The 25,749-nt window shown below is 35.2% G+C and overlaps 1 protein-coding gene across 4 annotated transcripts in view; it reads right to left on the bottom strand.

The window, feature by feature from the left end:
* Nucleotides 1-25,749, bottom strand: part of EPC2 (enhancer of polycomb homolog 2) — a 113,505-nt gene that overhangs the window by 32,439 nt on the left and 55,317 nt on the right. For all 4 annotated transcript variants that reach the window (XM_081052629.1, XM_081052630.1, XM_081052631.1 and 1 more), the window contains exons 3-4: nucleotides 8,041-8,186; nucleotides 1,558-1,764 (exon numbers count right to left, since the gene is read on the bottom strand). In XM_081052629.1, the coding sequence (XP_080908755.1) occupies nucleotides 1,558-1,764; nucleotides 8,041-8,186 (353 nt within the window). The remainder of the gene's footprint in view (nucleotides 1-1,557; nucleotides 1,765-8,040; nucleotides 8,187-25,749) is intronic.

Below are 25,749 nucleotides of genomic sequence, written 5' to 3'. Positions count from 1 at the left end.
TGCGTGAAGAGGAACAGTCTTTGGTCCCACAACTGAAAACAGAGAGGAGTAAAAAGACTACTGGGAAAAAAAAGGTTCCACTTTGCAGAGGAAGACGAAAACAACAGACAAGAGAAAGGGTAGGACTTGGAGTGTCAGGAAAGAGCTGGAGCAGTCATTCCACAATGGAGAAGCGCCTAAACTCAGGACACTTCCTCACAATTCTCACTATGCACTGGTTAGACAGTAGTGATTTAGCCTATTTAAGAATTTAAACATTTAGAATATTGTTTCCATGTCAAAAAATACTGCAAGTTTTCAGTACTACTTCATACCCATTCACTAAAAGTCAACCAATAGTCCTTTTCTTTCAAAAGACATTGCTAAAAGTCTGTTTTGCAATATATTTGATTCAATTACAATTCTTTTAAAAAGCAACTGGTAGTTCCAATTTTTCAACGGTTCAGATAAACCTTTCCGTCCTCATGTCCAAGAGTCCATATTTATAAAGTTTTAGTGTATTTACAAACTTATCTCATTTTTGTCTTTTCTAAGTAAGGCACTAAATCTTCATAAAATATCTTAGATTTCCATAGCTAAGAACTAAAATGCCAAACTGAAAACTTAGCCCCGGTCAGGGAATGTCATTTACATTTGGGAAACCAAGAAAGAGTTATATAAACTCTGGCCGTTAACCAGTAGGGTTTCTCCTAAAATATACTATCCCTGGCAGCTGTTACGCCTCCCAGCTGTTATATTAACAGCTGACAAGGACAAGCTTTCAATGTTAAGAGAAACAGGAATCCACAGATAATGCTTTGCCTCCGATTGTAATTCCTCATGGTTTTTACATTTATGTTCCTAATATTTCACAATGTTAGAGAATGTATTACCATGGATGGTGGTTACTTAATTATGAGAAATGGAAAGCAGTGAATATTCCTCTGAAATAATGCTTTCCTCTATACCATATCATTCCAAAGCATGAGGCCTGAATTCTCTTACTTAAAATTCTGGCTCACACTGCTTCTGAAAGCCAGATGGGAACAAATCCATCAATTTGAAATCTGACACAACTGACAACTTAGAAAAGGAGAAAAAGATTCCGCTGTATTACTTCTGACTGCTGGCAGAATAGGCTTGAAAGTGAACCTTTCCCTACTTCCCACGACCCCATAGTAGCTAGAGGCAGTAAAGCCCATTTTACCTTGTAAGGATTAGAATATGATTTCAAAGGAACTATAAGCTCTTAAGCTTCCAAAACAGAGGACATGTATAGAATGTATAGTTTACTGAAGAAATCAAAATTTCCGAGGTACATAAAGACATATAACTCCTCATATCGCTTCAACTGCAAGTCTAAAATGGTATGACCAATAGATTTAAATAGGGCGTGGGATTAGATAACTATTGTACACAACTGGCCAATAGAAGCTACTTTTTAACATCAAGTTCAACAATGTCATCAGCTCCCCTTTATGTTCAAAGTATTCAAAATTATTCAAGTTATCAGCAGAAAAAAATACTGGTCTTAAATACTATTAAGGTACATTCAATTACGTCTAATTTGCACATTACCTTTCGAGTTTGCATTTTCTCTGTTCTCCTCCGAAAGGCAACATATGGATCATTGTTCGTAGAGCCATCTCTTTTCTCTTGTTTTATCTGAGGAATGAGGGAGGGCCCTCTGCAGTTTTTACGTTTTCTCACCCAGTAGTCATATACGGCTTTAATAAGGTAATCATCTTCATTTAGCAGCAGTTTTGCTTCTTGAAGTGTTACAAGCTAAATGAAAAATACAACATGTCATCGACTATAATGTTCGAAAATGAGAAATCAAAGTTAAACTATACCTATAGAGGAAAATGCGATCAACCTAACAATTATGATCAGATATCATGATGGCAGCAAACAATTCAATTCACTCTAACAAAGGACTTATTAATAAAAAAATTTTTATTATTAATTTTTTATTTTATCCTGCGAGGTAGTGAGCACCGCTACTTAAAATATTTAAGAAGCCTGAGGAATGCGAGTTGGGAAGACTACAATAGATTCATGCCTCAGGTGACTTCGGGACTATAAGACATGCAGGGTCCCTCAAAATTCTGATAGTCTATGATTCTACACATTTGAGGATCTACTAATTGTCAACAGTCTCTCAGCTTCTGTGTTTTGTTTATCAACAGAAACTAGAAGATATAGGTTTCTTCTTAAACTCCCTCCAAAATAAAAGATGAATATGCTCTATTATATTGCAACTAAATATAAAATGCCTTTTGACGTTGTAAAAGGACAAAATTAGCATATTTCTAGAAGTATTAACACTATGCAATTTTGAATTTCTTATACCAATTACATATAAAAGCAATTCCTTTCTCCAAGGTGGTTATGTACTAGAGAATCCTTGTTCTCAATGCTCTTCCTATTAATGACATTGCTACATCTGGGACAGTGGCCCTAGAGCGGCTCCTCTAGGAGCTCTGACATTGGTATCTTGGGGATCTACTCCTTTATCATTGCACCCAGTATAATGGTGACATACCTCAAACCAAGGTTTGTAAAACTTTGCTTGGTCACATCTGTTTCCTTGCTCCTTATGAAGATCAGAAAGGCCAATCCACTTTAGCAAGATGAACTAGGGCTGACACATACCCATTTACAGTGAACTTTGGGAACAGATCATGGAGTTTTAGAGCTAGAAAACCTCACTGATGTTTCCCCAATCTTCACTTTTATCATTTTAGAGATGAAGATTCATTTCAAATTAGGCTGAGCTATCTCCTAAGACATGCTTCCCTACAACTCAGAAATGAAGGAAGAAATAAACTCACTCAAATTATAAGATCAACATATCAACTGATCTATGGGTGGTACGAAGTCATCTGAAAAAGACATGACCTCACCAAATACATTTCTGATATGCTCTGACTCGTACTGGCATAACTTCATGGAATAAATGCAATCATCATTTGGACTTCCAGACCTATGATGGTGATTACTAGGGCTAATAGTTGGTTTCTTAAATAATTTGGCTGCCAAGGTAGTTTGACCACAGGAAGAGAATACACTGACAATGTCAATTCAAGTATTCCAGTCCAACTACATTTAGTGCATTAAAATTATAAGTGGCCATTCTTCAGTTTATTCAATGTCTCAGTGGAGTCGGCTTAACTGCATCTGAGACGCTGAGTAACTTGGTCTTTAAAGTGGAGGGCCAGAGCCTGGAAGATGATGAGATCAAACCAAAAGAATCAGTATTTCCAAACATCAACTTTAAATGGGCACTTTCCTCCTGTCAGCTGAACTTCTCTGGAATGGTGATGTATACTCCCACAGGCTACACGGACAGTGACAGTAAGAGTGGAGCTTTCTGAAGCTAATAAAATTCCACCTCACGCTGACAGCATCACAGCGTCACTGGCAGCTCTGGTGCTCTGGGGACCAAGGGAAACAGCGCTGTGACATGCTACACATGCTTCAGCTGTTTGGCAGTTCTGCTTCTGATAAAATTTTGTAACCTTCACTAATTAAATCAAGAATGTACTTTAACCTTGGAGTGGGAAGGGGGAGAGGTCTCTTTCCAGCAACAAGCAGAGCAGCAGTGAGTTTCCTATATGACAGTGCTATCAAAATACCACTGCTTCCTACCTCCCACAGGAGGTGTTAGGGGATGAAAACACTGCCTCAGATTTCCTCCTCTGGTGCTTCTTGTTCCCCTTAGAAATGCCCTTCTAACTGTTAAGTACCCTCTTTGGATCTTAGGTAATAAGAATTCAATACACAGCGTACAGTTAAAGATCCTGACATTTCTTTCCAGTGTTAACTGTACTTTCTTGGTCGACTGCTATTTTTATGTCGTTATACAGCAAATTTTTATTTTATGGAATAATGGTTTTAATCATTCTGTGAAAATTATCTGTAGCTGTTCCAAGGCAACGAGTCCCGTATCATGGCATCACTATTATCATGGTGACAGCATCAACTTGCGAGGGCAAGAATAATTTGCTAATAAAGCAGTCCTAAATTATTATGTCACATGATTGAAAATGCACAAAATCAGCATTCTATTACTTTTATACCCTTAGAAAAAGTTCTGTCACTTAGCTCTTTGTCTACTAGAAAGTAGTAGAAATCAGTATTTAACTGGCAAAGTGTCTGTGGTAAATTTACTATTGTCAAGACATCTCTGAGTTATTTGATTTACCTACTTTAGGGTTTTGGGGATGGGAAGATAAAATTTATTCTACCACATGGCTTTTTCTTTTAGACTGCTACTAACTCCATCAGGACAGGATTGTTTAATTTGTTTATATACAAAACTCACGATCTAGCAACTTAAATATATACAATTTTAAATATGCAAAGGAATCAATTACATGTAAAAATTAAAGTTTTTTTATATGTAAAATAGTCCATTAAGCAATAAGTAGCTAATAACCAATGACACACTATTCAAGATCATAATAATATCATTAATGTGAATTTAAACATGGCTTGTTAGAAGATATGCTAATTGCTATGTTCTCATTATGTTTGCTTAGCTTTTATTTGTTTTTCTATGAACAATTAGAGAGCTAATTTTTTTTCAAAGGTGATCGTAAGTCATATTTTATATAGTATTTTGCTTGATTATTTGCTCTGTACTGAATTTGTACTCTATTGCCATTAGATCTTACAATAATGTTCCACTCTGCAAATTTTTAAGGTTCAAATAAAGTTTAATTGTTTGCCAAAAAAACACACAAAAAAACAAAACGAAACAAAAAAAACCCACCCCATCATAATGTTACAGGTTGTAAGGAAGTCGTAAAGAAACTTAAAGATAAATCCACTACCTAAAGAAACTTACAATGTACAAAAAAGGAAAAGGAAGAAATACTAATTAAACAGAGAACAATGTAAGAAGTTGGGAACTCTGTATTAGTACAATGAGACACAGCGCAGTCACAAAAACACCATCTCGGAGTGTCTGTGTTGGTAGGTTAAGATGCAAGAATTCAGATGACAGATACTGAAGAAAATAGCAACAAGTAAGATGAAGAGGAGAAATGGAAGAAGAGATGAAGAAAGGAGATACAAGAATCATGAAATATGGAGGTAAACAGCCTTCAGTAAAAATGGCAGGGATATGAAGTAGAATAGAGGCTGAAAAGAGGCTACTGGATGACAATTGGAGGTCACTGGTGACCTTACTACAATTTCAGTAAACGGAAATGGATCGTGGTGGCTAATCTTTTGAAAATTTAATTATGACCAAAAAAAGGAGAGATATAGGGTGGTAGTTTATTAAAACACAGGGACCGTCGGCACATTTTTGGGCAAAGAGAAGATTGAAGAAATGAGAGAAGAGATGACTGAAAATGAAATATTCAAGGAATATATAGGTACAGAAGGATGAGTTAGAATTAGAAACCTGGGTAGTAAAGGAAAGGGGTAAAAGACACATGATTCTGAGTTTTGAGTCACTGGACAGAAAATGAATACATCATAGGATCATCTGGAATTGAGACGAAGATTAGGAAAGGTTAAAATTGAAAGGTCTGTGGAGATGCCAACAGGTAGCATGAAGAGAGAAAAAAGAAAATCCTAGAGCTTGAGAAAAGAGGTCAAGGCTAAAGGTCACCCACAGAAATGCTTGCTGAGGTGATACTACCCCAAAGTACATCGGGTAAGAATACCAAGAACAGAATTTCAAGAGACCTTGATATTTGCAGAGTTGAATGAAAAGGAGCAGATAAAAAGAAAATAGGAAGGGATGGTCATGGAAAATAATAAGAAAAACCAGAAGGGGATGGATTGTATTCTAAAGACCAAAGGTGATGACAGTCAAGAAATAGGGAGAGCTCAAATAAAACAAAAAGGATGCAGACTGAAAATAATCACAGCATTTAACACATTTAATAACAGTAGTTTTCAATAATGATCACTGCAGTAGTCTCCACAGAATGATGGGGGCAGAAGCTTTGCTCAGTCTATCTTCTATGTCTTTCTCTACCAACCTAATAAGTATTGGTGTAACCACAAAGTTTATTATTCCTTGTCCTTGAATATGGTACTATGCCAGACCCCCAATAAGGAAAAAAAAAAAAAGAAATCCATGAATCTACACATCAGGGACTTGGATGGAGGGCAGCCTTTCAGTATCTTTAATCCTTGTTTCTAATAACAGGACCATTATCTTGTTTCTATGACAAAAACCTCCACATTCATCCCCAAAGCTGAAAGCAGATGCTACCATCTGCTTGAACCTAGCCAGTCACTTTAGGGCTTTGAAGCTTGCCATTGAGCAAAGACAACTAAAACAGGATAATGATGACCATACGTGGATAGCTAATTGTTACTATTTATATGCTTTTTGTTTATCCTGTCCCTGCTTAGACAATAAGATCCACAAGGGCAGAACTTTTGTCACCTCTCCTGTTCACTAAATAAATATTACTGATTGAATGAAAGAAAGCAAATTACTGACAGGTGAAGGCTTCTGATGATATAATTTCAGCCACCATGAATAATTTCTGAGCAATCAAAGAAAACAGTAGAACTACTGAAAGATTGACTGAGCCTAGCATTGCTAGGAAAATTTGTACATAAAGAAAAACTGAAGCTGTATCTGATGCCAGTGATCAAAATCCTAGAAAAACTGTGAGCACTAACTATAATGAATATCAATTTGATAATTAAAACAAATTTCCAATTAAAAAAAACAAGATACTCTCTCAAAAAGCCAATTAAGTTGAATTTTACAAAATTCAGTTTCAACATACTTCTTTGGATAGTACTAGATATTGCTTTTCATCAAAATGAGGGGGAAAGACTGGTAGCTAAGTATGCAGTAGTCACTGTACAATGGAAAAGTTTCTGGAAATGTTCAGAATAGCTGTTAATGCCTCAGGATTATAAAGACTTAAATTGGGAGTTGAGGGAAAATAATGAATTCGTATGGGTTAACTACTGAAAAGTTTTAAGTCTATTGTAAGTTTACTGATATTTGTAACACTGCATTAATGACAAGTAGCATATTAATATACCACACAAGTACACAATTATTTTAAAAAATAGCTTATTTTTAAATCTAATCACAATATCAACACATGCGCAGTATAATAAATTTGTAAAACACAAAAATAGAATAAAGAACATAAAAATCACCAATAATTTCATCACTTAAATATAACCATTGTTGGCATTTTGTTTTACTTTCCTGTTCTTTTATTCTATGCACAAGTATAAATGTAAATGCTTTAAACAAACCTCAGTTTTCCACTTAAACAGTCCTATACCGTTTTTGAAATCTAACATAATAAAATGAGAAATCTCCTGTGGCATTAGATATCATTCAAAATAACAATTTTGAATGGCTGTATGATAATTGCACCACAGGGACAACTTGTAAGTTATTCTAAACATCTGTTCAAAAATCTTTGGCATTTTCACTAATTATTTTTCTTGAGAATGATTCCTAGAGGTAGATTACTAAATCAAAAGGTGTAACATTTTCAGGTTCCTGACATATGCATATGCTGCCTAATTGTTCTCCAGAAAGACCAAACCATTTCAAATTCTCTATATCATATATAACTAAATTCTTTATTATTTTGTGAATAACTTTTCCTTCACGTAAAATTTTAAATAATATACAAATAAGTAAAACTAAAATACATTTAAAATGATAATAGAGTACCTTAATATAAATCTGAGCAACTGAGCAAGATTTGGTATGAGATATCTGCCTTAGAGACCCAAACAAGCAAATTTAGTTACTGAAGCACCAAAATGACAGCCCTATGAAAAGGATCAAGAAGATATTATAATATTGTAACTGGTATTATCTTTATATCCAAACAAGAAAAAAGTCAGAACAGTACTCTTCATACAATTATTCAAAGAAATTATGCTTAAGCATTCAGTTCAAGGAATACTGTAAATAGACATTCCAGGACGCCAGGAAAAGTTCCAAAGACAGTAAAACGCAATGTACTTAGGTCTAAAGCAAAAGTAAAATAAATTTGCTAATTGGATTAATTGTAAGACAAGAGACGTTTTTACAATGTACAGTACCTGATTAGAACTGGCTTTTTCAAGTCTGTCAATCATAATTTCAAATTGCAAAGGCTTAATTTCCATCTTTCTGTTAAGTCTATTTAATAAGGTCTCATCTTCTGAATCCATATCATAATCTGGTTGCTCGTTGTCTAGATTAAAGGCTAGAAAAGAAAAGAAAAATTCTTCAAACTGAGGAGAAAATATAAAGTTAGACAGTGTTTATACTGACCACAAGATACTCCTAAATTATAACGCCGTGACCAAAGAAGAGCTCACTAGTAGGTATCTAAAAATTAGTTTCAGACACTAAGGGCAGAGTGAAAGAAAAAACGATTTTAAAGTTTAATAGAATAGTAAAAGCAATAACAAAAATTTATTTTAAAAACAAAGGATCACAAATATATGCTAAAACATAAACTAGCAATTATAAAAAATGATGACATGTATTTATCAACATGGTAGTTTGGTAGCATAATGAGAAGCTATAGAACAATAGTAAGAATCTAGAAATAATCTCAAGTACAAAATACATAATGTGAATGACATGTCAAATCACTGATAAAATAGGTTATTTAAAAAAAGGGGGAGGTGCTAGCACGACAGACTAATGACAGACTAGTTATCTTAAAAAAAATTGAGTTTGATTCCTATGTCATTCCAAATACTAATAAATGATATACTCAACAAAATTTTATAGTAAAAGATAAAACACAAACTATTAGAAGAAAATGCAAGGGGAAAAATGTATTGGCAGGTACAATATCAAAAATCATAACACTGATTAAATAAATGCAAATATAGTAATGAGATAATGTTTCACTCATCCCATAGACTAAGAACTAAAACTTGATATACTATTTTGGAATGAATGGGGTAAGAAAGCCTTCACAAACACTGTGAGGTGGAAATTATAAACTGATATTTAGTCTTTGGTTCCTAGTTCTAGAAATTTATCTAATAAACTTACACAGAGACAAAAATATACAAATAAGAATATTAGACTGACACTGTAAGAAGTAAAAAAATATAAAACAAGCAGTGGGTTAGAGAAATAAATGATGGTTTGTACATACACAGCATACAATGAAGCCCTGAGAATGAATGACAGTAACATATGTATTCTGACATGGAATGAAACCCATCTTCACGAACATTCAATGAAAAAAACTAAGGTACAGAATAGTGTATACAGTGCACTAAGCTAAGTTTTAAAAAGGGTAAGGAGTGTATATTTTTACATACTCTTATAAATGCAGAGAATATTTTTGAAGGGACACACAATAAACTGGTAATAGTTCTCCACTTCTGGGAGTGAAATGTACAGGAAAGGTTCAAGGACAGCGAATTTAAAATTTCTCGCTGATCCTCTTGTATTGTCCCCTTCATTTTAAATGTAAAGCATTTTAAGATTTAAAAATAAAGGATTTTAAGATTTTAAGCATGTACAGGTATTTTTAAATTTAAAGGATGAAAAAAACCTAAAGTGCCACAAAGTATGTGTTAAAATCACATGTCAAGACTTAGGACAAGCAATGAAACAGATACCAATCACCAACAGAACAGTTATCTAAGGCTGCCTACACACCAGTGTATAAACGCATGTCCCATGCTCATATTGTGTGAAACGTCCTGGCATTCTCAGATGCAGCACTACACTCTTATTAAAGGGAGTAAGCTGATAACACAGTAATAGGAACACTTATGTACATTTATATAATTTTAGTAAAATCAGCTCCCCACCACAGATAGTACTTATGGACATAAAATATTTAAAGGCAAAAATAACTGATTATAAAGCAAATGACTATACCTCAAAATATGAATTCGGTTAATTGTTTAATAAAATTGTACCACTATATAACAACAAAACCAAAAGTAAATGTCAGCTAACACTTATAACCTTATATAGCACTTAATATGGGCCAGGCAGTGTTCAAAGTGCTTTATACACACTGAATTTGTAAAATTTTATTGTATTTAACTTGTATCATAGAGTACACAATAAAGTTATTAAATCTGAGAAATTATAGCTATCAATGAACTAATGAGATTATTTTGTAAGTATGATTCATTTAAAACATTCCTGAAAATAAAATTTTCTTCCTTATCTTGACATATTCTTTTTGTTATGATTATCAGTAATTCAAACGTATGCTTTTAAAAAGTCAATCCAATCTGCATCAAACTCAGTGACAGATGTTGTGGACCCCAGAAACTATGTAGATCACTAAAAATTACTCTATTTAGAAAGTGATGCTGTATTTGTAAATTCACGGTGACAGTCAATGATCTGCCATTAGTCCACAGACTAACAACAAATAATAAAATCAAGTATCTGAAACAACCAGAAGACATTTTAGAGGAAAGTAGGTTTTAAACAGTGTTAACTAGAGTTAAGCCAATACACTGACTTTCTAAGATAAACACAAGTTTTCCAAAGTTCAAGAGCAAGGCTATCTATGCAAACTTTGCATGACCATCTTTTTACACACCTACTTAAGCCTACTCACCTAGGAGGTAGTTGTTCCCCTACCTCCTAAATCTGTTCTATGTTCTTATTCTATTCTTACAAAAGCCAGTGCCCCAGCTTCTGAGGCAGGGAAGGGGCAAGAAAAGTTGGGAAAATAGTTTAGAAAAGTTAATAGTGAGAAATGACAAGAAGTCTTACAACATGTTAATCAAAACCAGGGCAAAGACGTATTAGCACCGTACGTTTTCTGATGCTATCATTTCTCTTTTGTATCAAAAACTGTACAAGAATACCATTACAGATCCAGGTATTCTGTTGCTTCTAACACCTATACTGTTTCATCTGTACCTCTCTTTACCTCATCTTATATTGCTTCTCTCCTCTGCCAGACAAAAATGACAAATTCTTTAAAGGCTGTGATCACTTCAATCATAATGTGCATAGTCCCTGCACAGCAAATAAAGAAAAAAAGAATGGGCACTAAAAGCTGTTGAATAAGAACAGCATTTCTTAAACATAAATATAAGAACAGAAAAAGAAATCTTAAAAATAGTGAGCTAGTTTCACAAGCCAGTCAACCAAACAAAAGTAAAGCAATCCCTATTCCCTGCCTCCCCCCTCCCCCAAGAGGGGGAGGAAACTGGCAGGGGGTTGAAAATTCCTTAATGTAGCTGATCAACAGAATCAAGATACGAAGACGGTTAAGGTTAAGAAGGGCACCTGTGTGTGTAGAAGACTTCCGGAGGTGAAGTTAACTGAGCAGTACCTAATGAAAAAAGAAAAACGAGGGAACTAGAGAGTGTACGATGACTACAAGCAGGAAGAAGAAGTGGTAAAGAAAATAGATTAGAAAATTCCCTGCAGTAACCGCAGTGGCTTCCATCATTCAGGAAAATTTGGTTGCTTTCTGGTAGGGGGAACAATTGCTTCTGTGTAGGCAGAGAAGTAAGTATAAATGGCTGTTTGAATACACACTAAGGCATTTACAAGTTGACTGGTTACAGCTTAGATAATATATAGAAGAGAACTGGTCTAAAATTAGCTGGTAAAGCAAATGTTACTTCTAGTAATATTTGTACTAGTCAAAAGTACCTTTCAAAGTCCTTTAGATTGCCTTTTATTTGGATATATTCATATATATAACAGGCATAGCTATCTAATGGAATGAAAATACAGAGAAACCAGGAGAAGAAATAATGTAAGAAAATTTCCCAGAGCCAAAAAATGTCAAGAGATTTTCAGATTAAATGGCGTTTACCAACCATGGTATAAAATGAGTGGCATGCAATTCAGTGTGGAACATAATAATGGGTCAGTACTGCCATTACTTCATAATCTTATGAATATGAATTAATACTATAGTATGAAGTAATACTATAGTATTAATATAATAGTATGCCTATTACATGTTGTATGTTACAGGGAAACATTTGTTCCCCACATTTCTACTGAAACCTCCATTTGGGAAAAGTATTAAGAATACTTTGTTTCTCTCCGCCCCTTCACTCTGAGCTCAGCCAAGGAAGGCGTACTTAAACTGATTAGTGGACCTGGGAGAACCTAATCAGCTCAAAACCTCCAGGTGCATAGTCTCCCGTGGTTCCCTTTCTTTGGAGAGGCTGCATTTCAGCAGGTCCTCTCCTGCGTGCTAAGCAGAGGGAGACCTGCCCAGTCAGTGACCAGCGAGTGGTAAGTTTGTCTAATTCAGGGGTTAAATATTAGAAAGTCTATTGAGGTTTTATATCTATGTCTTGCATTCCAACACCATTTTGATTAGTAGTAAAGCTGAAATTTTTATGTCTGTATCTGTTTCAATTAGTTTCAAAGTAAAAAAGGGAAAAAAAATGTTGCTTATTGCTCTCCTGAGCCCCAACATTATAGGCTACACTTGACAGTTTATAAGTGGTTTATGCTTTTTTGACTCCAGAACATTCTATCTCTATACTTCAGTCTCCATTATATGGCCCCTAAAATGATACATACTCATCACCCAGAGTTTATTTCACTCACCCTCTTCTCTCTGGTTATTTACACAACTGGGATGCAATAGCATGTGCATTGGGTTGGTGCAAAAGTAACTGCGGTTTTTTACAATTATTGTAAAAAGTCTGCATGGTAAGTTTTCTTATTTTTAGATTAAATATTAAGATTCATTCATTTATATAATTTGTTCAAGGACAGACTTCTAAAATCGTATTAGTAATTTGGGAATAGGTACTGTCTAGCTATCTCAGTATATGAAATGTAGGTCATAGGTACCTGCACCAGATTCAGATTTCCTCTAACAGCAATGTGAACATAAAGGTTTCTGGGTCAATAAGGCAGAATGAACACATCTGTCTTGAAATCCCATCAAAATAAAAGCAACCTCGCCGCCCCCCCCCATGTCATTTATCCTCAGAGGCAAGGAGAACAAGAAGGCAAAAATTATCATTTTTTCAGCCTTATAAAACGCATGGATTAGCACACAAGAGAATACGGAAATCTTACATGGCTGGGGGGTGGGTAGCGGTGGAGGGGGCACAAGAAGAAGCAGGAAAACTCCTGCACCCATCTAAAGACTCACAAGTGGAAAGCAACAGTTAATCTCTGAAAGAGAGGGTAGGGTACTTCTGAAAATAGGAAGACTGGTTGAAAATCTTGATACAAATAACTAGACCTTTCTCTTACCAGTGTACCTAGGAAACTACTTTTCCTTGAAATGGTAGAAGACTGAAGGCTTCATCTGCAAAGGCTGATCCAGAGAGCCAGCTGACTCTGGAGCACAAGACATGCTGAAGAAAACGATAAGTCCCCATACCAAAGACGAAAGGTTAAGTGAAAGTCAACAGGTTGAAACGTGAACACGCCAACCACGGCCACCCCACTACTGCATCCCCATCCCCCAACTCAGCTATGAAACAAAAACACTGCCAACCACCAGGAATGAAGACTGAAGAATTCCTTTTTGGGAAAATTGATCAATCCTCTAAAAAACACCGTCAGATAAATGACCTTACTCAAATATAAATAGACAGTTAAGTAATCCATGTATTTGAGAAAAAAAACAGCAAAACAAACAAACATTAAAAAAACTTGGAGGAAACAAAAATAATGTAAGACGTAGAAAAAAAATCTTCACAAAAAATCTTCGCATTCATGAAACAAGAGCAGAAACAGGATACTACGTAAAAGGAGCACAAGGAGATGAAAATATTAAAATTTAAAACTATAATAGCAAAAATATAAAGAATATCAGATTTCTCAACAGAAACACTGAAAGTTAGTACACAATGTCACAATATTCAAAATTCCGAAGGATAAAAGTTTCCGACCTAAAACTTTTCACCCAGCTAAACTATTAATCAAGTATAAGGCTAGAATAAAGATAGTTTCAGACATGCAAGGCCTCAGAAAATTTTACCTCCTATGTACCCTTTCTTAGAAAGCCACTGGAAGGTGCCCTCCATTAAAATGCAGTAAATCCAAAAGGAAGAAAGCAAGGAATTCAGGAAATGGGGAAATAAACACATGAGAGAAGCAAAATATTCCCAAGATGATGCGTGATAACTATGTAGCAAGCCTAAAAGCAACCAGTGGAGAATACAGCAGCAAAATGAATGGTTCCAGGAAAAAATGTCCAAGGAAGAAATAAAACTGACAGATTATCTGACTGAACATATTAAGAGAGTTATACACTTTTGTTGGAGAATTTATCAATCAAAAGTACATAGAAAAGGAAGCAGATACAAAGATAAGGAAGTTATCTACTTTGAAAAAAAATCTAAAAAGAAAGTAAATGAAATCATTGATAAGCTGTTAATATTTGCAGAATGATAATACCGCACACACTGAATACTCATTTAATAATGCTACTATTGCCAAAATATGGGACACAGACAGTGTTCTAAGTAGAGAAGTGAGAGAAGTAAATTGTAAATAGTCAGAAGTCAAAAGATAATATTTTTAAGAACGTTTTAAAAAATAGTTATGTAAGCCAAATACTTGGAAATACAAAGATAAATACCAAAAGAAACAAGTGAAGGATTTGAAGTTAGTTGCCTTTCAGATTGGGAAGGAAACTTTTATGGAAAAAAAAAATCTTTTTCAACTAAGCCTAATGATGTTATGTATAACCTTTGATTAAAAAAAAAAGTAATTTTTAAAACTTAAAAAAAAAACAAACAAAAAAACCAGAGACAGTAAGAATGTTAGTGATGGGAACAAAGAGGTAAAAAGATACCATTTACAATATGGTCCATGAAGACCAAAGCTATAAAGTAACAGAAACTAGGAGAAAAAAAGTAAAAGAATTCCAGTTCCAGTTTATAGGCATTAATAATCCTTACACTAATTCCACCTTTTTTGCTTTAGTTATTTGAGTGATCACCAACCTTACAATCCAAAGTGCCTATTTAAAACACTTCATCCTTTGCAAAAAATGATTCCATGAGGATCAGTGCAGTTTATTTCAAGGTTTTAAGATTTAAGTTGTTCCTTTGATTTGTTTGCAGACCTAAAGATTTCCAGTTTTAAGTAGGTTAATAAAATTCTAATTCAATGTTGCTTGTAACTGATTCCTATTATCTCCAAATGGATGCTTTATATACATTTTCTCTAATCCTCACAGTCCGGAAGGCATGGTATTTGCATCTTCATTTTGCATACACTAAAATTAAGATTTTAGAGATATTTTAATTAATTTGCACCAGGTTACAGATAGAATTTGGCTCCAAGTCTACTGGATTCAGAAGCCCAGGCTGTTTTTCCTTTACTACAAAATATGCCCAAAGAGTGCACTTATATCTTCTCTTAGTCTGTGGTTTGTTTGTGTTTGATTCTTTTATGGCACAGAAATTTAAAGTTATAATAAAGTGCATTTATCAATCTTTCTTTCATGGTTTCTACTCTTTGCCTTAAGAATTCTTTGTTTTTAGGTTATACAGTTATCCTCAACTCCGCCCCCCGCCCAAAAAAAAACACCGGTTAATGATTTACTTTTATATTTATTCCTTACTTTATGTTTTTCCTTATGGATAGCCGTGTCCCAACACTATTTATCAAATATTTCCATCCTTTCCCCACTAATCTGTAATGCCTCTTGGTTATGCACCAAATTTCCACATATGTGGGGTGGGTGGGTGTGTTTCTAGCTTCTCTTTTGCTTTCACTGGTCTACTTATCAATCTTTGAATAAAAGATTAATAGCCAAAACCATTAAATTTTAAGAGATAGTTAACTATAAGAGGGAAAGAACAGAATGGGGAGACAGACAGACAGACACAGACACACACACACACAAAATAGCAACTAGATTTCTTTCACTATGCTTTGCTTGACAGATGACTTTCAGATCACTAAGAATAAAAATTAAATGGAACAAACCCAATTGTCATTTGGGCTCTATTGCAAGTACCCTCAAAATACAATAAAGTGACATTTCTAGTGGGAAATACTCTAAGGACTAAAAGCAAAAACCAACCAACCAACCACCAAAACAACTTTAAACTGTTTTCAGTAATTACATTGTTGGTGCAAGTGTTGGCATTATTATTCTGAGACTATTGTGGTGTAAGGTGAGAACAAACATGGCAATTAGGTTGATGTCCTTGAGAACCAATAGATGTGGAAGAAAGTTGTAAGTGTGTAAGAGTAAAACCCTGTAGTCTTGAATTAGAGTAAGAAATATTAGTATAGACTCATGATACAGTTTATCTTTAAAAATTTTAAAGTACCTATTTTCCAGTGAGGTCCATTAAAAAGTCTATTTATTTTTTTTAGTTTCAGGTGTACAAAGCAATTAGTAAGTTGGACATTTACACCCCTCAAAAAGTGATAACAACCCTCCAATCTTCTACCTCTCTGACATTGTATAAAGCTGTTAAAATACCACTAACTCTATTCCCTATGCTGTACTTTACATCCCATGAATATATATATACACAGGGTGCCAAAAAAATGTACACACATTTTAAGAAAGGAAAAAACTATTAAAATTGTAATACGATGAATGACGCTAGCATTCATTTGATTAACACCATCTTTTGAGAGAACATACTACACATTGTTAGCATAATTCAATTCAACTTCAAAAAGTAATACAGTATTTCCCCAAAAATAAGACCCAGACAGACCATCAGCTCTAATGTGTCTTTTGGAGCAAAAATTAATATAAGACCCGGTCTTATTTTACTATAAGACTGGGTATTAAAATAAAATACTATAATACCAGGTCTTATATTATTAATTTTTATACTACACACACGTATATAAATTTTTGCTCCAAAAGACGCATTAGAGCTGATTGTCCAGCTAGGTCTTATTTTCGGGGAAACATGGTAGATAACATCTCTTAAAATGTGTACATTTTTTTGGCACCCTTGTGTGTGTGTGTGTGTGTGTGTGTGTGTGTGTGTGAATTATAGCTGACAGTCAGCACAATTCTACTTCAGCTTCAGGTGTGCAGCGCAGCGGTGAAGCACCTACAGTCTATGACGTGACCCCCTGATAAGTCCAATGCCCATCTGGCACCTTACATGATCTTTACAACATTAGTCATTATATTCCCCATACTGTATTTCATATCCTTGTGACTATATTTGTACTTTCTAATCCCTTCACCTCCTCCCTTCTGGCAACCAACAGTTTTCTTCTCTATGTCTCTGAGTCTATTAAAAGTCTTAGAGACAATGGCCAACCCAGTAGCAACGAACACCCGCCCTGCCCTGACTGCAGTCTCCAAATATGATTTCTCATTAAAAGGAACGAGAGCTCTCTGGAGAAACAGATGCTTTCAGATCTGAGCCAGGAAATATACAAGGTGAGCCAAGAACTCTTAAGTTTTCTTGCTTTCTGGTATGGCAGTCATGTCCAAAAAACCTCAGAAGCTAACCTGAATAACATTTTTTTCCCACTGACCAAAACTGGTCATGAATATGAGTATCAATGAGGATAATGATGCAGTGGACTGAACATAATAAAAACGTGTAAATCCGTGATCCATAATGATTTTAAAGCAAAGCAAAATAAACATCTTTACAGTCACCTTTAGAGAATTCTGAGAAACCAAGTCCAGGCGGGTGTCTCTCCTTTGGTGATGCTGGCAACTGTTAAGGATCACTGCCTCCATCCGTTAACTCCTTAAGGGTTGTAAAATAGTGACATTCTAGTTTCCTCCTTGTTTTACTTTAGCTGGAATATTCTATAAAGAAAATCTCCCCCCTCTCCAACTCTTTAGAGATCCTGATATACGTGTGGTTCATAGAAAAGGCAAGATAAATGCTCGATTTCCAATTAAAAGAATCTTAAGAAACGGATTAACCACTTCGAACATATGGAAGTTTTCTGGATCCCAAGTAAAAAAGAATTTTAAATTCTTTTGTGTAATCAAATCGCCCTATTTTCTGGATCCCAATTCAAAATAATAAACTTTTTTTTTTTAAAGGAGATGAGAGCGACACAGAGAGACATCACACTTATAGGACAGTCAAGAAATGTGTCTACTAACTATTTTATGTTAGTAAGAAACTGCCGTTTTTCTTAAGGAGTGGTACAAGAATGGTATTGTGATTATGTTTAAAAATTCCCAGATGAAATGATATTGGATAGACAACAAAATCAGAGAATGGGGGGAAAAGATGTAGAGGAACAATATTGGCAATATATGGCAATTCATATGTTATTCTTTCTACTTTTGAATATGTTGGAAATTTTTCCATAATAAATGTTTTTTTAAAGAGAAGTATCTAAAATAGATAAACAATTTCTTTAGAAAAATGAACCCAAAGATAAGAAGACGTAATTGACATAAAAAGATGTTTAACCTCACTGTAATTAAGGAAATGCAAATTTAAATCAGTGAACACCATTTCAAGTCCATTAAACTGGGAAAAAATTATAAAGTTTGAAAATAACAAGTGTTGATATAAATATGAAAAAAACAAGAACTCTCACACTTCTGGTGAAAATTTAAACTAGCATAACCAGTTTGGAGAGCAATTCTGCACTATCTAGTAAAGTTAAACACGCACATTCTGTAAATCCCAACAATTCCACTTTTAGGTCTATGTCCCACAGAAGCTCTCACAAATGTGGACGAGGACAAAGGCCATTCACTGCTGCATTATTCAAATGCAGCGGTGCTAAAAATTAGACAACAGTTTAATGTCCATGAACAGATAAACTGACATATACCTACACAGTTATATTTCTGAAATGAAAAGTTATGTTGACACAAAAAAACATGCACATGAATGCTCATAGCAACTTTATTCGTAAGAGCCCCAAATTGGGAAAACCCAAATGTCCTTCAACGGGCAAAGGGTTAAAAAACCCCGTACACCCATACCGTGGATGGAATTATATTAAGCAATAAATAGGATCAAACTAATGATACATGCAACAACTTGGATAAATCTCAAGGGAATTATGTTGAGTGGAAAAAAACCCAATTCCAGAAAGTTAAGTACTGTAGATCCCATTTATATGACATTCTTAAAACGAGAAAATTATGGGGGTGGAGAACAGATTAGTGGCTTTAAAACAAGATCAATAGATGCACCTATAAGATTCTTATTATGGTTAAATTAAATATTTTATGCCTATCAGAGTGCCCAGTATACAGTAAAAGTGGTCAATAAAGGTAGGCTGCTATCATTTCTCAACTCTACTCTATTAATAAATCAAGACTATTCTGTAACGCAGCAGAAGTGAAAGTACAATACACATGGGTCTTTTTAGTGTTAAGGCCATTTATCGTCAGGGTATACAGAAATCATGGTTTTTAGTTTAAACACTAAAGAAATCTCAACTAGGACTGACTGAAAACTATTATATTGTGAAAAAACTTCTTTCTTTCTGTTTCTCTAAGGCTAAGGCCTCCCATGTAAGTAAGAGCTGCTACATCTATCTTCCGGGCTTACTCTCTTAAGATTGATTTGTATCTGATGTGCTTTTGATTAATAAAACTGAAAATCACTTTGATAGAATCTGGAGAAACTTTTCCAAATTAACTCATACATGTATCACAGGAACAGTTCACAGACTGAATCACAAGATGTTTGTAAAACATACAAAATGACTAGTCTAGCACTAATTCAATATATCAAGTGCCTACATAATGCCTCAGGTAGAGCAGTAAACAAATCCGTCCTGGAGGCTTCAGAGTCCCTCCCTGTAAGCATAATAATACTGACGTTTAGAGTCCCTCCCTGTAAGCATAATAATACTGACGTTTACACTCTTGGATAGGAAAAAACATTGTGGTTTCATTACCTTGTGGTCATTGGGCTTTGAACATTGTTCATCTTCCAATGAAGTGTTACCCTGTATCCTCTGAATTACTTGACCATATCCAGTTTAAAGTTTTTCTGTCCTCTGATTTAGAGGAACAGTTTGGCTATGTGTCACCCTTCCTTTGGTTATTTGCAGTAACAAGGTTTATTTGGGTACATATTTCTGGATTTTAGTCTTTTGGAAGGGACCTGAACCACTGCTGGATATTATGTGTTATTGATGACAATGATTCAATTTCACTTCCAAAGGGGGCAAATCTTTTAAAAGAAGCCCGGCAATAATCCCCCATGTTCTGTTTTCCCTACCAAGTACCACACAGTATGGCTCCAGAAAAAGAGAGAAAGAGAGAGAGAGAGAGAGAGAGAGAGAGAGAGAGAGAGAGAGAGAGAGAGAGAAAGAAAGGCCATTCTGCTTCAAAAAGACAGTGACCAGAGAATGTACTATCAATATTCACAAACACTTCCATGGAACATGCACCTCACACACCAAGAGATCCGAAACACTGACCATGAAGGAGCTGGAAACACCAGCTGTGTCTACTGCGCACAGGCTCCACAAGCTGCCTGGACTAAAGGAACAGAAATGCACCTATCAGGACTGGGTACGTTTGCTCAGAAAACATCATTAACAGGAAGATTTGCCACTCTGTACGCCGGTCATCTGTGTACATAGCAACACTTTCCAACACGTGCATAGGGACAGGATAGCAGTTTACAGCAGCGGGGCTTTGCACTGCTTACTTCTCCTGCCTAGCCAGCGCACGGTAACGGGCACCTTTCTAAACAACGGGTGACACTCGGGTGCTCTGTGTGGTGTCCGATGCACCAAGACCCAGCGAGAAACAGCACTGTGCCCACTAGCAGCTCACGTTACCTAGCAGTGGCACAAGTCCCACTACGCACAGGCCCTGAACTACATGGGGCAAAGGTGACTCCCGAGGAAGAAGACATTTTTAACAAAGGCTGTCAAAAAAATTCAAAAGAAATATGATTAAGAATAAAAATTTCTGAAGGAGTTCCTCCTCCAGAGCAGGTAAACCTTCTTGAGAGCGTTGCTTTAAGGTCTGGCTAGTGTGGCCAAATGGCTAAGCTGACAGCCATGTGCTGGAGATCAAGAAACTGGAATTCCATCTAAGAAAAGACCAAAGCCCAGAGAGGCCGACCTCTTCTCTTCCATCTTAGTTCAGGTAATAAAGCAGTCCATTTAAAAACAAACAGACAAACAAACAAAGCTAAACAAAACCCAAACAGACAGTTAATATGATAAAAACTAATGCTTCAAAACCATAATAAAATTTTAAAAGAAAGAAAAAAAGGCTGTCAAATTCAACGTGAATACTTCCAATGAAGGGGCAGGCAGATGCCCTGCTTGACAGTTGTTTTTTACTTTGGGTCAACACCTGTCACTTTCTTCTCTCACACTCTAATAACTACATTTACCTTAAAATTAAGAAGTTTTCCCATACAATTTCATTCATTTACACACATTCTCTCTGATTTGAAATAGCAACAAACTGTAAGCAAAAGTCTGAAATTCACAAGTTTCACAAGTGGATAAGATTATATGAACACGAGAATGGCAATTTCTGTTTTTAAATGTTTTTTATCATCAAAAGTACTCCATTTTTATTAGGGAACATTTTTTACCTAGTTGTTTGTCTTCTGGACGGGAATCAAAGAAAATGAATTAAAAAGGCTGTAGACCCTAAAGGTGTTAAGAATGGAGACAATGTCTACCATACTTTCAGTTTTTTCAAGTTGATTTTCTTTGAAGTTCAATACATATTAGTGAGGGTCTAGAATGTGGTTGGTACTAACAGCAGAAAGGAAGAATGGGGATGCCCACATTACATGCTTACCGAGTCTTAAAAAATTTTTAATCCATATACAATTTGTCAAGAGGAAAACGAGAATAAACAAAGATATGCTAGGAGACCTAGACTCCACTTAGCTTTACCCAAATTAGATAGTAGTTAATCTCTTCTCTAGTAAACAGAGGTAAAAGAATCTTAAAGATTCATAGTTTCTAAGGGTATTCACAGACCAGAATCCAGATGTTCAATTAATCACATAATTGTCCCTTTCCTTATGTTGGTGGAAAAACAACAGGTGTGAGGAAAAAATAATATAACTAAATATGGTTACTCAAGTAATATTTAACAAAGTAAAAATATCTGTCATAAAATAAAATTTGGATAGTTTTCATTTTTAGAAAGTTTTTTCTTATTCCTGGAATCCATTTTGAATTTTCCCTCTTTCAAATCTCCCTCTCTCCTCTTCCCTAGTATTTTTGAATTTTGAATCCATTTTGAATTTACCCTCTCTTTCAAATCTCCCTCTCTCCTCTTCCCTAGTATACTACTCTAGTATATTACTATTGGTGTCATAATTAAACAGTACAAAACAAAAAAGTTAACATACCAGTTAATTTACATGTTAATACAAATAATAAAAGCTTACTACTGTGTTTCCCAGAAAAATAAGACCTAACCGGAGAATAAGCCCTAGCATGATTTTTCAGGATAGCAGCAACCCCTGATCATAAGTCCTAATGCGTCTTTTGGAGCAAAACTTAATATAAGACCCAGTCTTATTTTTGGGGAAACACGTTAATTTAGAGCTACAAGCACCTTACCTTACAGATCAGAAAACTGTGAGAGGTGAGCTGATCACAGTTTCAGGGTTTTGACTCACAGAGCTCAGTACTTTCCCCATTACACCACAGAAGCTAAATTAAACCCTTCTAATCATAACAGCAGTCATGAAAAATTATTTGAATACCAAAGGGAGCAAAAATATACGTAAATCAAAAGATTGTTTTTGTTCAACTTTGGGCTTAAATGTTCAAGCTTATAAATTACATAATAACCGCAGAAAATAAAAAAAGATTAATTTATAGGTAAAATAATTATCAGTTGACTAAAATGTATATGAAACAAGCTATTGTAAACCCAGTGCATCAGGCACTCAAGGATTTGTTAAAAACAAATGTGAAAAATTAAAAAGAACAAATTCTAATGGCTTCCCACTTAAAGTTATCTCAAGTCAAAAAAAATTTCCAACATTTACCTAAGAATTATCAATGATAATTATTTTTTTAATGTAAAAAAGAAGCAACATCCATCTTTATACAAAGTCCCTACTATTTTCATGAATCTTTTTATTTCCTAAATGCTTCACTCCTGGAAACTATTTGTCAATATCCAATCCCTTTAATGCAAGCAACAAAGTAAGACAGAGGCACAAGTACACTTGTTTCTAAAGGCTCTTTTTAAAAAGTATTACCAATAGCACTTTTTAAGAGTGCCATTCACTTAAAAACTTGCTGGTCTATCTCATTAACTCTGCATTTCTTATACAACTTTCAAAAATATGTTTATTAATCCAATGAACCCAGTAACAACCCACACTGACTATATCTCAGTAAAATATGTATAACAGACTCCCTCCTAAATTACAATAGGTATCAATACCATAAGGCATAGAGAAAAATGGATACAAGGGCATCCCAGAGAGCAGAGGGAGCAAAGACAGAATCTGCGTAGCTGCAAAAGAAAGAAATTATCAATAATGAGTATGGACAGGAGTCCACATGATCCAAATCTACCTTCAAACAGAATAAAAATTCAGAACTGTATGTCCACAGAAGTTGTACGCACACATATCAGAGGTATATTATTTTGTTAATAGCAGAGTTAAATAGATTTACAAGTCTAGCACCAGCAACGTGATTGCATATCTGAGTCTCGGTGAGATGGAACTCAGTGTACACTAAAGGCGGCCCTGACTAGGCAGACCCACGAACGAGGAAACCATTCGCATAAAACATCTTCCAAAGACCCCTACTCGTATGCTTCTTATCCCAGGGATCTGACAGTAGAGTATCATCAAAACCTTTAAACCAGTGTTTCTCAGACTCTAGCATTCACGAGAATCATCTGGATGGCTTGCTAAAACACGGATTACTAAGCTTGATCACCAGTTTCTGACACAGTAGATCTGGAAAGAAGCTTGTGAATTTGCATTTCTAGCAAGATCCCAAGTGATGTGGGACAGTGTTTTGGGAACTTCTGATCTAAACCCAAGTCTTTGCTCTTAAAATATTATAAACTACACTTATGCCTAATGTGAAATACACTGAACTTTTAACATTTGTTAATCTTTTCCTCAGGCTTCAAATAACTTTCCAAAATAGTTACTGACAAGCTAGTAGTGCCTCTCCACGTTCAGAAGCACCCCCAGCACCATCTCCACCTGTGCTCGGAGCTCTCCGAGGTGCTGACGGCCTCCCAGCCGTTGTTTTTCGTCTTGTACCAAGAGATCATTAATGTTGAAAGTCAAGATCATGAATCTTGACTTTGATTCTCTAAGGTTTTCTACAGTTATAAGACCTGGCCAGAGACCTTACTTACACTCCCTCCTCAATGTGCAAATGAAGAAAATGCAGAAGAGTCCAAGGCCACTTTATACAAAATCACAGAGTGATCTAAGTCTCTCTACTGACTAAAAAAAGTTCCAAGTTTATACTTTAATTGGTATTATTCATAGTGTTTTTGCTGACCAGCCAACTAACATTCCTCTCCCACTTTCAAGAATTAACATTTTATGTAAATAATGAGTATTACTGGACAAAGTCAGTAGCAATGATGACAACTATGGGAACCACGGAGCATGGGAATGGGTAAGTGGATTCTCTGTATTTTGGGCAGAGATTTTCATCATTAGAGAGGAGGGGAGCGAGCCTAATGATATTAGACAGGACCTAAGGGAAACAATAGTAATATAAAGAAAAAAGTGAAGTGTGTAAAGATAAAGATCCTTTTATTTCCCCTCTAATTATGCTTTTTCTTAGTGTTCTCCTCCTTCAGACTCTTTCTCCCTTGTTTTCTAACAACTCAATAGACAACAGGGCAAAAAACTAACAGTTTAGGTAATAAAAATGCTAATGGCTCCTAAACACAAAAAGAGACACTCAAAGTCATTAATAAGAAATCCAAATTAAAGAAATAAAAGTAAAGAAATAAAAAAAGTAAAAAAAGTAAAGAAAGAAACAAAAGTCTTGGTTTTAGCTAATAATAATAGCGTACCAATATTGGTTTCTTAGTTTTGACACGGGTGCCACAGTGATGCCTGATGATAATATTAGAGGAAACTGAAATTGGGTGAGAGGTACACAGGAACACTATATACTCCCTTCACAATTTTTCTGGAAATTTAAAAAATTTCCAAAATAAATTTATTTAAAATAATACTACACTAAAGTATATCATCTGTCACCTATGAGACTGGCAAAAACCAAAACATTCAAAAGCAGTCCTGTGATCAGGCTCCAGAGAAACAAGCACCCGCACAGGCTGCTAGTGGCGGTACAAAACAGTACGGCCACTATGATGGCAACTTGGCAATTTCTTAAGAAGTAAGTAAGTTTACACCCTTTATGAAATTCTGTTTGTTCACGGTTATTTACTGAAGCACTATTTGCAATAACAGAAGGCTGGAAACAATCCACATTTCCTTCTATAGGAAACTGGATAATAAAAAGGCATATCCAAACAGAAAGGACTACTATGCAGCAGTAAAAAAGAATGAGGACACACTCTACATGCTAACATGGGATGCTTTCCAGACTATACTCTTACCCCCCCGCCCCAAAAGGCAAGGTGCCAAAAAGTACATCATTTAGTATGCTAACTTTTGTGAAAGAGGGGGTATAAAATAAATTCCTATGTGCCTGAGTTTGCATAACGAAGCCCTAAAAGAACATATGGACTCACCAAAGTGGTTACTTACAAGGGGAGAGTGACTAGAGTGGAGGGTGGACAAGTGTGAGGATGTTTCTATACACTTTTTATTTTGAAATCATCTGAATGCAATATCTACTTAAAAATAAAACAAAAAATCATGTTACTTTGTGACTCTAAAAACAATTACGTGTCTTAAAAAAATATTTTGGGTCAGTGATTCCTATGTACCATCTATCTG

The sequence above is a fragment of the Rhinolophus hipposideros genome, assembly GCF_964194185.1.
Source record: "Rhinolophus hipposideros genome assembly, chromosome: 6".
NCBI classification, from domain to species: Eukaryota; Metazoa; Chordata; class Mammalia; order Chiroptera; family Rhinolophidae; genus Rhinolophus; species Rhinolophus hipposideros.
The sequence above is the reverse complement of the archived record's forward strand: the minus strand, read 5'-3'. Positions and strand labels throughout refer to the sequence as shown.